At 39.3% G+C, this 15,213-nt stretch overlaps 2 protein-coding genes across 2 annotated transcripts; both read right to left on the bottom strand.

Moving 5' to 3' along the window:
• Positions 1-89: 89 nt before the first annotated feature.
• Positions 90-3,325, bottom strand: LOC149753575 (DNA mismatch repair protein MSH7-like). The gene is made up of 2 exons (XM_089931025.1): positions 2,902-3,325; positions 90-756 (listed from the first exon to the last, which is right to left on the bottom strand). Exons 1-2 carry the CDS (start codon positions 3,231-3,233, stop codon positions 207-209), a joined length of 882 nt encoding a protein of 293 aa, XP_089787151.1. The 5' UTR covers positions 3,234-3,325; the 3' UTR covers positions 90-206.
• A 4,047-nt stretch (positions 3,326-7,372) lies between these two features.
• LOC103709743 (heat shock 70 kDa protein 14-like) lies at positions 7,373-14,944 on the bottom strand. Its single transcript, XM_008795238.6, has 10 exons — positions 14,742-14,944; positions 13,161-14,375; positions 11,322-11,549; positions 11,110-11,205; positions 10,799-11,023; positions 9,670-9,864; positions 9,432-9,578; positions 9,199-9,348; positions 8,552-8,682; positions 7,373-7,986 (listed from the first exon to the last, which is right to left on the bottom strand). Exons 2-10 carry the CDS (start codon positions 14,328-14,330, stop codon positions 7,764-7,766), a joined length of 2,565 nt encoding a protein of 854 aa, XP_008793460.4. The 5' UTR covers positions 14,331-14,375; positions 14,742-14,944; the 3' UTR covers positions 7,373-7,763.
• Between the last annotated feature and the right edge of the window lie 269 nt (positions 14,945-15,213).

The following is a 15,213-nucleotide window of genomic DNA, read 5'->3' as shown; positions in this document are numbered from 1 at the left end:
GGTCCAATCTGTTGCTACAGTGAAACCATATAATTATTTTAGCATATAATCCTCTATTTTAAATAGCACAAAGTGCAGCCATCTAAATGAGATACTAAGTTGTATCAAAAAAAAATATGAGATACTAAGCAAAGGCAACTCTAATTAGGATTGCTTTAGCAAATTACAGATTTAGAAAGCATATCTGGTGTAATTGATACAGGAACTTACACTTTAAAGAAGAGGACAACATCCATGTATCGGCATTTCGCACTCCAATACTGCTTTTGAGATGCTGACATTTTATTTAATGCATCAGGTGGAATATACAGTGTTCTCTTGTCATAAAGTGGGTCATTTGGTCGTCTTCCATTTGCATCTCTAATAGCAGAAGGATTGAGCCACTCAAACTTGCTGGTCAGACTTTCATGAACTTCACCATGAGCCTTTTGTGCAATCACAGAATCTTGAATTGATTTCAACCTTTTGCTAGAAGACAAAAGGAGAGAATCATATTTATTTTCGCTATCACAAGGATCCTCCTGTACCCGCTTTAAACGAGGAACAAGTGGCCGCATAGCTGGGGTTTCTGGCCCCAAGACATCTGCATTCAGTTCAAAATGCAGAGGCTCCATCCCTTTGGAGTCATCTTTAAACACTGAGTAATGATATTTTGAGTGTTCGTAGGTGGGTGTTTCATGTTTCATATATCTATGATCTTCTTCAAGGGTATCAGATTTAAAATGAGAGCTAAGGGAACCACTATCATCTTGGTTCCTGCAAATCACCAGGAAAGAGTTTAGCATAAATTAGTGGTAAGCATAGGCATGTAGAGAGTTTTTTTGCAAACTAAATTTACAAGAGATCCATAAAGGAGCAAGTAGTTCAGTTTCAGTGGTGGGCCAGCACAACCACCTTTCCTGCACTTCTTTTATTTTCTAATCTGTAAGAGTGCAAAATGCTTGCACAAGAAAAGGGTAAAGCATTCCAAGTTAAATCGCAATCACATACCAAAGAAATATAAAATCTCCTTCAGAAAAGAAAAAAAAAAGAAACTAATGGTTAGGCAAAAACAGAAACGAGCTGACCAGTAGCTAATAATCTGGTACCAGAATAGGCCCGTGCTACTTTCTGATGGTAAGCATCCACATTCAGATTACAAATTGATTCAGTTAGAGTTAGTACCAGAGGTTTGTTTTAAAATTGTGATTTTAAAATTTGCTAGGTCTTATGCGTTAATCTTTGAGTGTATGGCCCTGCCATATTCACTATTTAATGCAAAAAAAATAATGCAAAAAGAGTACCAACTGGCATCATGGGTACAAAGCAGTAACTATCAGCCAAGATTTCCATGTATCTTGTTTCTCTTAAACTTTATTCAGCCTTCAATCTTCACCGAGATAAACCAATATCTCAGTTCAAGAGTTCATCTTATTATAGGTCGAGATATCAGCTTCAGAAATGTTGTCATTGTCAGAGATGAACTGTTGAACTGAAAAGAATCTGGTCAAAAACCAATATCGTATGTCTGTTTACATATGAAATTTTAACTAAACTATGCAGCAAATCCAGCAAAAAAGAAGAGTCGCATCAAAAAAAGAGAAAAAAAAACAGTTAATGATGATCGTCTATCCTTATTAAATGGAGAAGAAAGATAGCATTTAGCTTTCTTATAGATCATCTTTCCGTAAAGAAAAGCGAAACCCTAATTTCTCCTGGATCCCAACAGAATTGAACACAATAGTAGTGGTGGGTCAAATAAAAACACAGATATGAATTCAAGAAAAAAAACAAAATGTAAATCTATATAAAAACTTGGTGGTTGAAGACATTTAAAAGCGAGACAGGGCTATGGAGGGACCTATTAATATCTCTGCATTCAAATGATCCAACAGTCAGTGGAATGCTGAGGAGACAATGAACTGCTGGATCTCAATTTTGGCTTCAGTTTTAAGCTTGGGCAAGAAACTGAAATAAGGTTCTGGTATCTATTTCCCTAACTTGCTGCAATTGCCTTCACTCCAGAAGCTAGAGTAGCTGAAGTGGAGCAGGAACAGGGTTGGAAACCACGACCTACCCAGGAACCCGCGAAGGACCTTGTAACTGGGTCCTGTTCCTTGTATTCTATGTTAAGAGAGCAGAGCGTAGAGAATCATAGAGATGAAATTCAATGAAAATGGGATAAAAAAAAGGTGAGTTCTCAACTAAGTCAACAAATAATATTATTAACTTCAGAGAAATTAAGTCCATGTTGTTTCAGGCATTTGGAAGATCAAAGCCACTCTCAAATCAGGATCCTCTGCTGGGCTTTACACAAGAACAGACTGCCAACGAAAGACAACCTGTGCCGCATAACTATACTGATTACTGATGAATCCAGGATGAAACTTCTACTCATCTATTCTTTGGCTGCATTTTCACCAAGGTCTATGGACTGAGATCTTACACAGATTCCGAGTCGTAAGCAATCGGACGGATTATATAGAGAGGAATAACGGGATTTTGGGAAATGAAATGAGAGGAGCGGTGCAAAAGCAACTACGCGAGGGGTTTGGTCTCTTATTTCTGATTGGATCTCCAAGAGGAGGTGAAAATCCAGGTGTTGAGAAATGAGAACTCTTGAGAGAGAGGGACCAGCTTCCCTCATCTCCCTTCCCACCATTCCAATCACTCGTTGTCTGTTTTGTATTTATACCTTCCCGTTCTGGGAATGGCTGTAACTTGTAAGTTTTTCTTGTCTTAATGAAACCGATGGGAGATCATCTTTTCTTTAAAAAAATATTAAACTACATCGGAACTTAATTTGTAATCCAAGCAAAAAGATGAGGACAAAATCATCAGATGACCTACGAGAGACGAAAAACAATTAAAAAGGTCCAAAAGGGGATCACGTAAAACCCTAGCTCGGTACAAACATCGTACCCCTTGCTGATGCTTTCCGATCTGTCTTCCCTGGTGAACTTATGCATGATGCTCGAGAATGACCGCGCTGCGTTCTTGTCGTCGTCGTCGGTCGCCGGAACTCCCGCTGAGAGGATCGGGCGGCGCGGCTTCTCCGGCGGAGTGTCTGTTCCTTGGATATCCGGCGAGGGATCTTTCAAGGGTTTCTCCGGTACGGAGGAGCTCCGACGCGGGTCTTGATTTGCCTCCGGCCAGCGGTCGAGCATGTCGGCATACGAAGGAGGGCCGCCGGTTGGCTGGTTTTCCGGCGAAGGCTTCTGAAGGAATGAGAGAATGGACTTCTGGCGCTGCATCTCTCTTTTCCCGAGGACGGGGACAAAAAGAGACCAAGAAGCCAGAAGCCCTATATTGAGGTGGAGGGAGATTGAGGGTTTTGGCGGCAAAATATGACGAGATCGACCCGACCATCCCGTAAAATGGACGGTTTAAAGAAGTTCAAGGCCATTGATAGGACTCGAGACACGTGATGGTAGAACGAAATCATGGCCCTCGATCTCCTTAGATGCTGGTTCATCAGCTTGATTTAGTGGAAGTCTTAGCCCACCGTCCGTATTATCCATCTGTTTCTCCATCATTTAGGATTGTACACCTTGCACGTTTCTAGAACAAAAATTATGCGGCCGGATGGAAGCGAAATGCAAAATAATTATCGATAAACGATGAAACCAACTCTGCTTGCATTCTGACTCCACCATACCCTAAGCTCATCCCAAAACACCTGCGCCGACCCAGGCCCAGCTCTAGCACAAGCCAACGGTAGCAATGGAAGAAAAACGGATTGCGGCTAACCTTGACGCTGAAGAGGTCCGATAGAGTCATCCACTAGGCGAAGGACCCGGTTTTTTTTTTTTTTTTTGCTTAGGAAAAGAGGAAGGATGAGGAAGGGGCAAGCCTATCCCCGCGTAGCAGCCTCCACCCCGTCAGGAGAACGTTCGATGCGGACAGAACTAACTGTGTGTTGGGCACGCCGACCGTTTTTACTCATATCCTCCTTACCCGTGGTCCAGCTCGATTATCCCTCTGGGCTCCGGCCCGAACCTCCGTGTGAGTATGTCACATCCGGCACCACCGAGGCTATCAGCGGATCAATAAGCCCTTCCATCCCATGTGTCCGAATGGAGAGCATTCGGTCTTCTCATTTAATCGACGCCCGCGCATTTCGAACTCGGACCACGTGGGTGGAAGTAAAGGCCCAGTTCCACTGAACTACCACCTCAGAGGTATTTTTTTTTCCTATTGTTTTATTTGCAAAGACTCCTGCCTTGGTTTGCGCCGTTTAGAATGAGAAGGTGTCGACGATGGGGCGACGGTGTACCCCCGAAAGCTAGACGATTTTAGCCTTAGCCAAATGTTTGCATGGGATAGATATGAGAACGAATCACCGCCCCTAACAAAATCCCAACAACACCGTACCTTGGCATTAGCTCGAATCAATCTCGGTCAAAATCTGGGTGTCTGTTCCGTAGGACACCCTCTTCTCAAATTGTTTTTTTTTTTTTTTTTGAAATCCCTCATGCTCGCTTTACTCAAGATTGATATAATTCACCCAGCTCATGAAAAAATATGCGTACTGTCATGATGCCCGCAATATGAAAGTGGAGCTTTTACGATCCTTGGGCATCTGGGAGACAGCAGAGGTCCCCTTTTTCATCGTCGAGCTTTTGAAATTGCCATAACCGACCTTCAACATTAACGCTGATGCTACTATTACGAGCGCGCAGGAGTTTATAATGCGGGGTACTTGGGACTATCATGCAATGGTACAGCAAAGTGGCAGCGGATCTAGTTACTAGGATGCCGTTGCCGAGGTCCGGTGAACGGAATTCTTGGGTCTGAATGCCGCATCCGCAGGTACAGACGATGCTATCTCAGTCTACAGATTCTACAGATTATGGCATTTACCCTATTTCTGGAGTTATGAATATTTGGTAAAAATTTTAAAAAACTGTTTTAGCTTTTTTAGAAATCTAAAAATAGCTTTTTATAAGAAGCTTCATTTTGAAGCTTTTCGAAAAAACTATTTTGAAAAGTTGTTTTTTAACCAAAATATTTATAATAAAATATAACAATTACATATTTTATCACTTTATAAATCTAAAAATCCGTTGAAGTCCTAATAATTATAATATTTTATATCTTTATTATTGTATTATACTATAAATATAATATTATATTACATTCTATGATAATACATTGATATGTTATGTTAAATAGCTTAATTATTAAATTATTATGCTACGGTATACAATATTATATTACTATATTATAATAATATTATATTACATTACCATAATATTATACTATATTATATATTTATGTATTAATATATGTTATATTTTATTATGCTTTGTTGTATAATACTATGCAATGTTTTTTATAGTAATTTTGTCATACAAAAGTACTTCATCAGTTTGTTTATGTGTTAAAGTGCCACAATACTTTAAAAATATAGTTACCAAATAGCAAATAGCTTTTTATAAAAGCTCTACTTCAGAAAGTTCTACTTCTAATAGCTCTATTTTCAAAAACTCTACTGCCAACAACTCCTCCAAACAAAACCTAAATATTTATCTGGAAAAGCTTGTGGCGACGATTGTTTGCTCACGCTCACTTGCATACATCACCGGATGCTACTTGCTCTGCTTGTGGTTTACATGTTGAAGCCATTAGACACCATTTTTTGGGCACGGTCATGCTAGATTTGTGTGGGTAGAAAGACGTATCATTTCCTTCTCGAGTTGATGGAGGGGGGCTTGGCTCACAGCAATAAAATTGAATCGGCTTCCACGTATGGCATTTTATGCTGCAATAATGCGGTATATATGGAAAAATCGGAAGGTCTTCCGATTTTTAGTAATCAACTGGTTAACACATCGTTCATCGTGCATTGGTCATCATTGCTTATGCTACCGATCTGAGTCAAGAGCATGCGAGCCTCTCAAGTGCTGTTAGCCGACACCATGACCTCCCTGACCAAAGACTGGCCTTATGTAAAGCTCCACCACGTAGTTTAATGCCTGCACACGAACTGTACCTGAAGAGAGTCCTTTTTCTTAGCACAAACTTGGTCTTGTGAAAGGTTCTACCTGCATGTACCCAAAAAGGGTTCTACTTATTATTAACGATCTTGGTGTTTCTAGACTTGATCAAAAGTACTTCTCTCAAACGGGCTAAGCTCTGATCAAAAGTAATTCTCTCAAACAGAAGAAGCGCAAATCAAAAGCGATTCTCTCAAACAGGCTAAGCGCAAATCAAAAGTGATTCTCTCAAACGGGCTAAGCGCATTCCTTGAGTTCTCAAGCCTCAAACCTCTTGTTTGGCGTTTACATAGTTGGGCTTACACTACGTTTGAGTGAATCTCCACTATCTATGACTCAAAGCTTTGAATATGATCTACCATCTATAAACAACTTATCTATTAAAAATCATTTATACAACAAATAATCAAAAAATTAAATAATTTAATTAATATAAAATTATATATATATATATATATAGGGAATTGATAACCTACTCTAACATAGAGTAGGTTATCAATCTACCCATTTTTCATTAGACAAAAAATATCCTTACTTTTTATAACTTTTAAGGTTACTTTATGTCTTTTTACAATCTCACATTTACTCACCCTCTTAACCCCTCCAATTAATGCTCTCTCCCTCTCTCTCTCTCTCTCTCATACATATACATATGCATACATACAGACATACACATACACACACACATACATACACATACATACATACACACACACACACACACATATACATACATACAAACACATACATACATACATATACATACATGCATACGTATGTATATACATACATGCATACACACACACACACCGGAGAGAGAGAGACGAAGAGAGCATTAATTGGGGGTTGAGAGGGCGAGTTAATGTGAGATTGTAAAAAGACATAAAGCATCCTTAAAAGTTACAAAAAATAAGAATATTTTTTGTCCAATGAAAAGTGGGTAGATTGATAACCTACCATAATAGAGAGTAGAGTAGGTTATCAATCCCCATATATATATACATATATACATATACATATATACATATATATATATATACACTACTTAAGGTATAAATTACGGATTTCAAAATCATATAATTTTGATATGTAAGCACACACACGTAACAACTCGCGTTGTCACGAGGTAGAACACCACCATCCAATCTCGACTTGCCCAAACCCGAAGATCTACTCGAATATAACCAAGTCTAATTCTCTCCATATGCATATTAATTAAAAAACCTAATAGACCCATAGACCAACCGTAGTCAAAAGGGGAGATACATCTGACATGGACTCACAACCGGATAAATATTTAACAGCAACATCAACACAAAAATCATAATTTGCTGTTGAAAGTAAACAACTAGTATAACCGAGCAGACTGAAACCACAACATTCCCAATGCAGCATGAGAAAACAACAGTTGAAATTTAATCAGGTATAATCTTTCTACCGTTTGGCACCGGCCACAGTTTACTAAGAGAACCATCAGAAGCACTGGCACAAGTTGAGGCATTCCTGAAGCATATCTCGGCATACCTCGAACCCCAATTCAGATGAGATTTTGGTCCCAAACAAAACAAACTGAATCCATCAGAACGTAAATCCAATTCTTCCCGTAAACCACTTTCCAAAAACTGGATTTCGGGTCATGAGTACAAAATAGGAAGTAAATATTAAAACCCAAATATCACCTATGCAGGAACCCGACACTCACCTTTTGCAGAGCAAGACCCTAAATGAAAGTGACAGCACCGAGACGAGCATAGCTTCTATGTAAACAACAGGACTATAATGTTTTCATGCTGCAGGATCTGTGACACCCTCTGATTTATCGGTATCCATTGGCTCAGCAGCACTCGGCGGCGCATGACCACTTTCATCAGCCACCTGCTCCCTGGAGGCACCATCTCCTTGAGGCTGCTGCTCGTTGGCTTGAGGTTGTGCTGCCGTCTCAGCTGGTGGTGGGGTCTGCGGCTTGGGTGGAGGAGGCCTTGGTTTCGTCATTATCGGTCTGCAAAACCTGTGCAAGCAATTTCTTTATACACTTAGCGAACAATATATGACGAACATGAGATGCTACACTAGTGTGGTACAAACTTCTCTCTCATTTCAAAACACTAGAGATCACGAGTGCCAAAGCTTAAATGCACAATTCAGCAAAGTCAAAAGGAGGATTCGGATGACTATTTTTAGATCAAGTTGCCAAAGAATCGGTTCCATCATAAGAGTTACAGGGGAACACTGTTTTGTTATTAATTTTAATTTCAAACACATGGATGCACAATCGAAAATCAGCCTGACAAACTATATTATGGGTCTGTTTGTTATCGTTGTTGTCTGTCTTCTTGTTCCTGTTTCGTATCATTGGTGCTGAAGATGGCATTTGCACAAAACTATGCTATTCCCGGTTTTATTTTCACTCCCTTTCGACAGCAACAGATATTTGCCACCAAAAAATATAATGACTTTATAAACAATATAAAAACAAAAGACATATTCAGTTGTGTACAATCATTTTGCTTCTTGGGTTTTTGAAAACAGAAAGAGAAAGCAAAAGCAATACCAAATGAGCCCTAAATTATTACCTGTCCAGTGTTTCAGCCTTCCTCTTCACATCTGCCGAAAGAAGAACGGGAGTGGCATGTTTGGGCAAGGCATCTTGCTGCTGCTTTTTCTCTCTTAACCAGGTTTCTGCTCCGGCACATTCATTAACAACCTATGATAAATGATTAACAAATAAGCACACGACTGCAAAATTTCTACAAAATTTTTACATAAACAAATCTTAGCAACTGTAATTCTTTCAAATTCAACTTAAGAACTGCAGGAGATATATTAAAATATGCAGTATATGCTAGATATTTATGCAGCGAGTATAGTGAACGATTGGATGCTAAGCTTGTGTTACAGCATAAACAACTCTGAAGATAATGTAAACTCTTGGTGGCTGAAAATTAGACAAAACCAAAATCCCAGTCGAGTGTGCCTACTGACGAAAACATGAAAGCAGGGACAAACACTGGATGTCCACATACAGATGGTTCTAACAGAAGCACAGCAAAAAATTCTGAGATTGAAAGCAAAACAATTTTTAGACATATTCCAATTGAATGTTGATGCCAACGGACCACAGAGGGCTTAAAAAAAGGCATAGTTGATGTTTCACCGACAATTAAGTCATAAACATAACAATTACCAAAAAAGTGCAACAGGTTTCTCTAAAACATCATACCTTGTGCTTGTCTGCTATATCAATGTGATCAAACTTAGGATCTTTTGACAAGGCGGCCTCTCTAAAACTACTAATACAGTAAATGAGTTGATCAATGGTTGGATCTCTCTCTGTCCACTCCTTGTAGCGTTCTTCAATAGGGGCACCTTGCTGCACTCAGACAGCCCTTATCAGATGAACTAAACACCTCATCAGCTTGACACAAATGAAAACAAGAAAGACGAATGATTTACCTTTCTAAGTTCTTCAAGCTTAGCAACATAAACACCCTTTGTCTCATCCTCACCATCTTCATACAACCAATCCTCGACATCCTGAAGCTTTGCAATGAGCTCATCCTTCTCGCTTGCTGTTACGAAATCCTGATACTTATCATGAAGCTGAAAACAAAAAAGAGACAATATTGATGTCAGACCATATAGATTAATATAAAAATATAGTACAAAATGGGTCATGAATGGATGACAAAACCTTGTTTCGCATGTCATAAACGTATGCTTCCACAGCATTCTTTTTGTCTTTGGTTTCTTCCATTACCCTATCTTGAAGAGCCATTTCAAACTCCCTCTCAACTGCCTTCTGCAAATCTTCAGCCGACATTCCGCCATACACCAGTTCAGAAACTGGAATATTTGTTTTCTTCACCTTCTTTTTTGGAACCTCAACCTGAAGGACCAACATTATATCAACAATTGATGATCTTTCAGATGTGCTTTTGCACCAGACATGGAAAAAAGGGATGTAATTTAGAACTAGAAGAGCTTTATGTAAAATATATAGATATAGCACCCCATGAAAGGTTTATTACTGTTCCTGTCAGATATTGCAAAATATTTTATTAGGGCAATCAAATTATAACATCTGCTTTACAATCACAGGAAGAGAAAATATATATTTGTAAAGGAAGAGGAGACTTGACTTCTGTCAGAGGTCAGCAGAAACATTTCACAGATATAATCTTCACATTTGTTAAGAACTAAGACAATCAACTCTCTGAAATCAAGGCATAAAAAACACATACGAGAGCATATTCTAAGATATGAACAAGTCAGAATATCCACTTCCTATTTTTTCCCTGCAGGAAAATGAAGTTCCTAGTACTTACAGAGCACGAGCAGAAAATTTTCATGAAATATATCAATTGCTAGCTTATTTCAATTCAATTACACAGCTTTTGATTTGTGCGGAAAACATTGAAACATCTGCCATATATAAATATAATGCATCTTTCAGAATCCATAAATACGAGCTTTGAGATACAATTTAATCATTGTGAGCTGTGGGTAAAGAAACAAACTCAGGATAATTTAACTGTTTAACTAATATAGTCAAACTAATGAATAAGTTATATTAATCAAAGTCGTACCATTAATAAATAAGAAACTTGTAATGAGTACAATTCTATCTTCAAAACTACTGGAGAAGATAACAAACTCCAACTAGGTTACATAATTTATAATATAAATATGTCCATCCAACGATCAAACAAAGAAAAAATCATTGCCCTAATAAATGGGGTCAGAAGCATAAAATAACTCCGTGCAAAATCCCAGTGATATACAAGCATATTGAAAAAACTAGTAGCTGATGATTTGCAAACCTTGGCATCAGTTTCCATCTGCACAGGCTTTTCTTCAGCCTCTGGCGCACCATTTTCGACCCCAGCACCAGAGTTATCTGCTGCCACAGTTTTAACATCCTGCATATTTTCATGATTCTCAGTTCTAGATGAGTCACTTGTTTCATCTGTGTCCATCTTGGTAGCCTCCTTTGATGGCTCCTTTGCATCTGATACAGGAACTTCAACTTCTTCCTCCTCCAACATCTGCATTATTTTTTTCGGAAAGTGGAGTTAAATGAGAGAAGACACTAAAATGTAGATAATTTATATATGACTTCTTCAAGACTTACAGTTGCTGACTCGATAGAAACAATCCCATGAAGATTCAAGCGAACTTTAACCTTCAATTTTGCTCGCTCACCTTTGCTGGATTGGAATGGACCAATCTGTCATACAGGGTCCACGATTGTCATGAACAGCAGAAGACTAGTTTTATGGCCATATTACATTAAAAAAAAACATAAAACATCATATAAGTGAATGACAATGTATCATTAGTTACCGTGTAAGAACTAATCCTTGCTGGAACTTGCAAATCACCCACATCGGCATACATCACATCAACTGTAAATGTACTAGATCTGTAGAATGTAAGAGCTTTGACGCTGGGAATTGAATTCCCTTTTGGAAATACAATTGAACTCTGCTGGTTTTCCATTGCACCGTTCTGCGAATCTGGGGCAGATCCTTTCCATGACAAGGCAATTGAGAAAGGGAAGCTATCATGAACCTTCAGACATGGATAGAGTCAATGATATTGTCATGTATTCGTATGAAGGAATAACAAATGAGACACTGCTCAGTCAGTACATTCTCAAACAAGAACGCAACAATAAATAGTAAAACAAAAGAAAGAACTAAAATCCGTTACAATATATTTTAGAATGAACATATTAATAGAAGCAGCACACAAGCAATCAAACTGTAGCCTTGACCATGTTTATAGGCATTAGAAATAATAGTGGATGCAAACACCCTTGTCCATAAAAGTTGATAGGCACAACAAAAAACAAAATTAATTTGTCTCTCGCATAATAGAATGATATTGCAATTTTGCCTATTAACTGATATTTCACTGTTGGATATAAAAGCAATTGATAACCGGCCCAACAGTTCAAATGTGTAAAGTAGGCTACCCAGACCTAACCAGAAAAATATTAGGTCAAAAGAATAAATACTCACCTAAGATATGCAAAGCTATATAGACAGAATCACAAGAAAAATTATTTAGGTTATTTATTACATCCAGTTCAGAAATCTATAATTTATCACATTAGCACATACAAGAAAACTAGAAAGCTATATGTAATATTGCTAATGTGGAGCTACCTATGAACCCCAATCTATGCAACATTTACAAAAATTCAGAAAATGTATACACATATTGGTAAAATTTATCCTTGAAACATAAGTTAATCTTAGCCGGTTTCCTCGCTAATGTTGATAAGTGTGGACTCACCCGCCTAAACAAATCAGAAGGCTTTATCTTGAACAGTTTTAGGACTAAGCAAAAGAGGATAGCTTTTCGGAAGTTACAGAATTTGAAGTATAAAATGAGTTTTCTTTCACGTGTGCCAATTCTTCAAAAACAAATCAAATTTCTTTACCATAAGAAGAAAAGATTTTGAGGTATAATACATGAAATGGCACACACCCATCAAATCAATCTTACAGAAGCTAACTAATAAGTCATTGTGAGCTCCTATAAAAAGGTTGGTAGCCCTTCTAGGCTGATCTCAAGATTGCACGCTGACAGACAAATAATAACAACAAGAAGCTCCCCAGGATACCGTATCAATTTCAGTCGGCCCAATTTGAATTCCAAGCTTAGCTTCAGAGAAATAACAGGATATAAGCTCCAGCAACAGATCAAGCAGAACTTATACATCAGTTACTGGTTAATACCTTAAAAAGGTACGGCAAGAAAGAACCATTTTAAGGTATTAACCAGCAACTGAAGGTTCTTTCTTGCCGTACCTTTTTAAGGTTTTAACCAGTAACTGATGTATAAGTTCTGCTTGTTCTGATGCTGGAGCTTTTATCCTGTTATTTCTTTGAAGTTAAGCTTGGAATTCAAATTGGGCCAACTGAATTTGCAGTGCATGGACAGAATCAGAAAAAATGCTTTAGTAAATACATAACGAGCATGTCAAGCCCCCACATATAAGGAATAACTACTTCACACTTTAACTACTAAAATCACAATTTCATCGAGTTTAGGGAGATAAAAATTTATGCACTATATGAAGCCCCCAATAATGACAGCAAATACTTCACAGCAAGCTAAACAGAATTACGTAAGTATATGAAATGGATAGGCAAAAAAAAAAAAAGATAATACCTGAAATTCCCGCACTTTGAATGTGGGACTGAGAATGGCACATTGAAGGGCACAGCCCCGGGCAACACATTCACTTGCATTCATGGTGCGTCTAGGCTCCTTTCCAAAAAACTCCGTTAATATCTTAATAATAGCTGGAACACGAGACCCTGATCCAACCACCTCAACTGCATGAATATTCTCAGTTGTCAGCCGAGCTTCAAGAAGTGCCGTCTCCAATGGTCCCTTTACACGCTGCAATATTGGGGCACTGATCCGCTCAAATTCCTCTCTCTTAATGAAACCCCTCACATCCTTCTCATCCATCAAGCACTCAATATTGAGCGGTGCCTCTGGGTTTGCACTCAGCACCTTCTTCAGCTTCTCGCATGCCGCCCTGAGTCTAAGGCAGGCACGGGCATTCTGGTAAACATCAATCTTGTACTCCACCTTGAATTTAGCAGCAAAGTGCTTAAAGAGGACCTCATCAAAATCTCTCCCACCAAGAGACTGATCATAAGCATGGGCCAAAATCTTCAGCTGCCCTTTCTTATAGCCAGCAATGCACACCTGCATGCTTGCATGACCAACGTCAACAAAGGCCACATTGAGCTGGTCATTCTCCGGCAAGTCTGTCTTGTAAATACCAAAAGCCAAAGCAGTTGCTGTGGTCTCGTGGAACAGCTGGAGAGGATGCAATCCAGCAACAGTAGCAGCATCCAGGACAGCCCTCCTCTGGAGATCGGTGAAATATGCAGGGATGCCAATGCAGCAATCCACAACCGCTGCACCAAGATTCTTCTCGGCAATGCTCTTCAGATTAGAAAGAACCATTGCCAGGACCTGGGTCGGAGTAAAGGCCCTCTGTTCCCCAAGGTACCTAGCATGGATCAGAGGGAAACCATCAGGGCCTTCCGTTACCAAGAAGGGGAGAGACTGCAGATCCCTCTGGAGCTCAGGATCGGAGAATTTCCGGCCCAGCAGACGCTTTATCTGGGAGACAGAGTTCTTGGGATTCATCAAAGAGGATGCGGCCCCAGCTGTCCCAACGAACCGCTGCTTCTCGCCGAAGCACACGATCGCTGGAGTCTCTCGCTTGGATTCTTCGTTGAGAACCACATCGATCCCGCGTTGCCGAGCGACCGCAACAATGCAGCTCTCATTTCCGACATCGAACCCGACAACGCTCATCGTTTTCCCGATGTATCACTATGTCCCGTGCGAAAACGAGGAGATCTGAGAATCAATAAATAAAAACATATTAAAAAAAAAATCTTAGTCATCCCATCCCTAGAAAGCCAAGGACTTGGCCCAAAAATCAGAAACTGGATAAGCAAAAACAAGAATTTTATCCAATTATGGAATAAACCATGTAATATACTCATAGACAAGAAAAGATCGGCGAAAATAGTGCTTCAGAAGATCTCTGATTTGATAAAGAATTATAAAAATGAACTATAAAAAACGGCGAACAGAAACAGCGTACAGATATTAAAGTCTTGGGTCTCGATCGATCGAAGTGTCGCGAGGAATTAGGGTTTTGGGATAAAAAGCCAAGCAGATCTGAAGAGGAAACAAGGAAGAGAGGGGAATCTGGCGTACCTTTTTGGCAGCCGCAGAGCTCCGATGCGAAGAGGTTCCCGATTCCTTTCGGAAGCTCGCCGGATCAAACGTCTTTCTATTATTTTTTTTTCAGGTTTTTCCCCCTTCTGTGGGGAGAACGGGTAGATATCGTCGTGGGAGGCGTAGCTTTTTCTAGAACCCTCGAATGCAAGTGCTTTGAGCGGCATCATAGACCTAAGCACTTCCGTGCGAGTCTGATACATAGTTAAATCGTATGGTGATTGTTCATCGCACGCCAAGTTAGGTGAGCGTTGATGGGTTTGGATTGAATCAAACGTGCGGTTGACATGGCTTGATTGTTTGCCCTGCGGGTTTGGGAGGCGAACGGACTGGACGACTCTGGAAAGGATCGAACGTTGCAGTTCCGGAAAGATCTACAAGGGACCGTTTATAAAATCTACGATTCGATTGGAACGACAGGGTTTTTTAAAAGAATTTTAACAATTTGATG

This window comes from Phoenix dactylifera, chromosome 5 (assembly GCF_051530095.1).
Source record: "Phoenix dactylifera cultivar Ajwa chromosome 5, Ajwa_hap1_PhDact_Kaust_v1.1, whole genome shotgun sequence".
Classification (NCBI taxonomy): Eukaryota; Viridiplantae; Streptophyta; class Magnoliopsida; order Arecales; family Arecaceae; genus Phoenix; species Phoenix dactylifera.
This window is presented reverse-complemented; position numbering and strand designations above follow the sequence as displayed.

Bases quoted from the DNA above. Each gene is read 5' to 3' on its own strand.
- LOC103709743 (XM_008795238.6), bottom strand. From the start codon at position 14,330: ATGAGCGTTGTCGGGTTCGATGTCGGAAATGAGAGCTGCATTGTTGCG. The intron at 9,865-10,798 runs GTTTGCAAATCA...TTGGTCCTTCAG, and splicing joins AGATGGAAACTGATGCCAAG to GTTGAGGTTCCAAAAAAGAA. The intron at 9,349-9,431 runs GTAAATCATTCG...GTCTGAGTGCAG, and splicing joins AGCTTGAAGAACTTAGAAAG to CAAGGTGCCCCTATTGAAGA.
- LOC149753575 (XM_089931025.1), bottom strand. From the start codon at position 3,233: ATGCAGCGCCAGAAGTCCATTCTCTCATTCCTTCAGAAGCCTTCGCCG. The intron at 757-2,901 runs GTACGATGTTTG...GGTGATTTGCAG, and splicing joins TCGGAAAGCATCAGCAAGGG to GAACCAAGATGATAGTGGTT.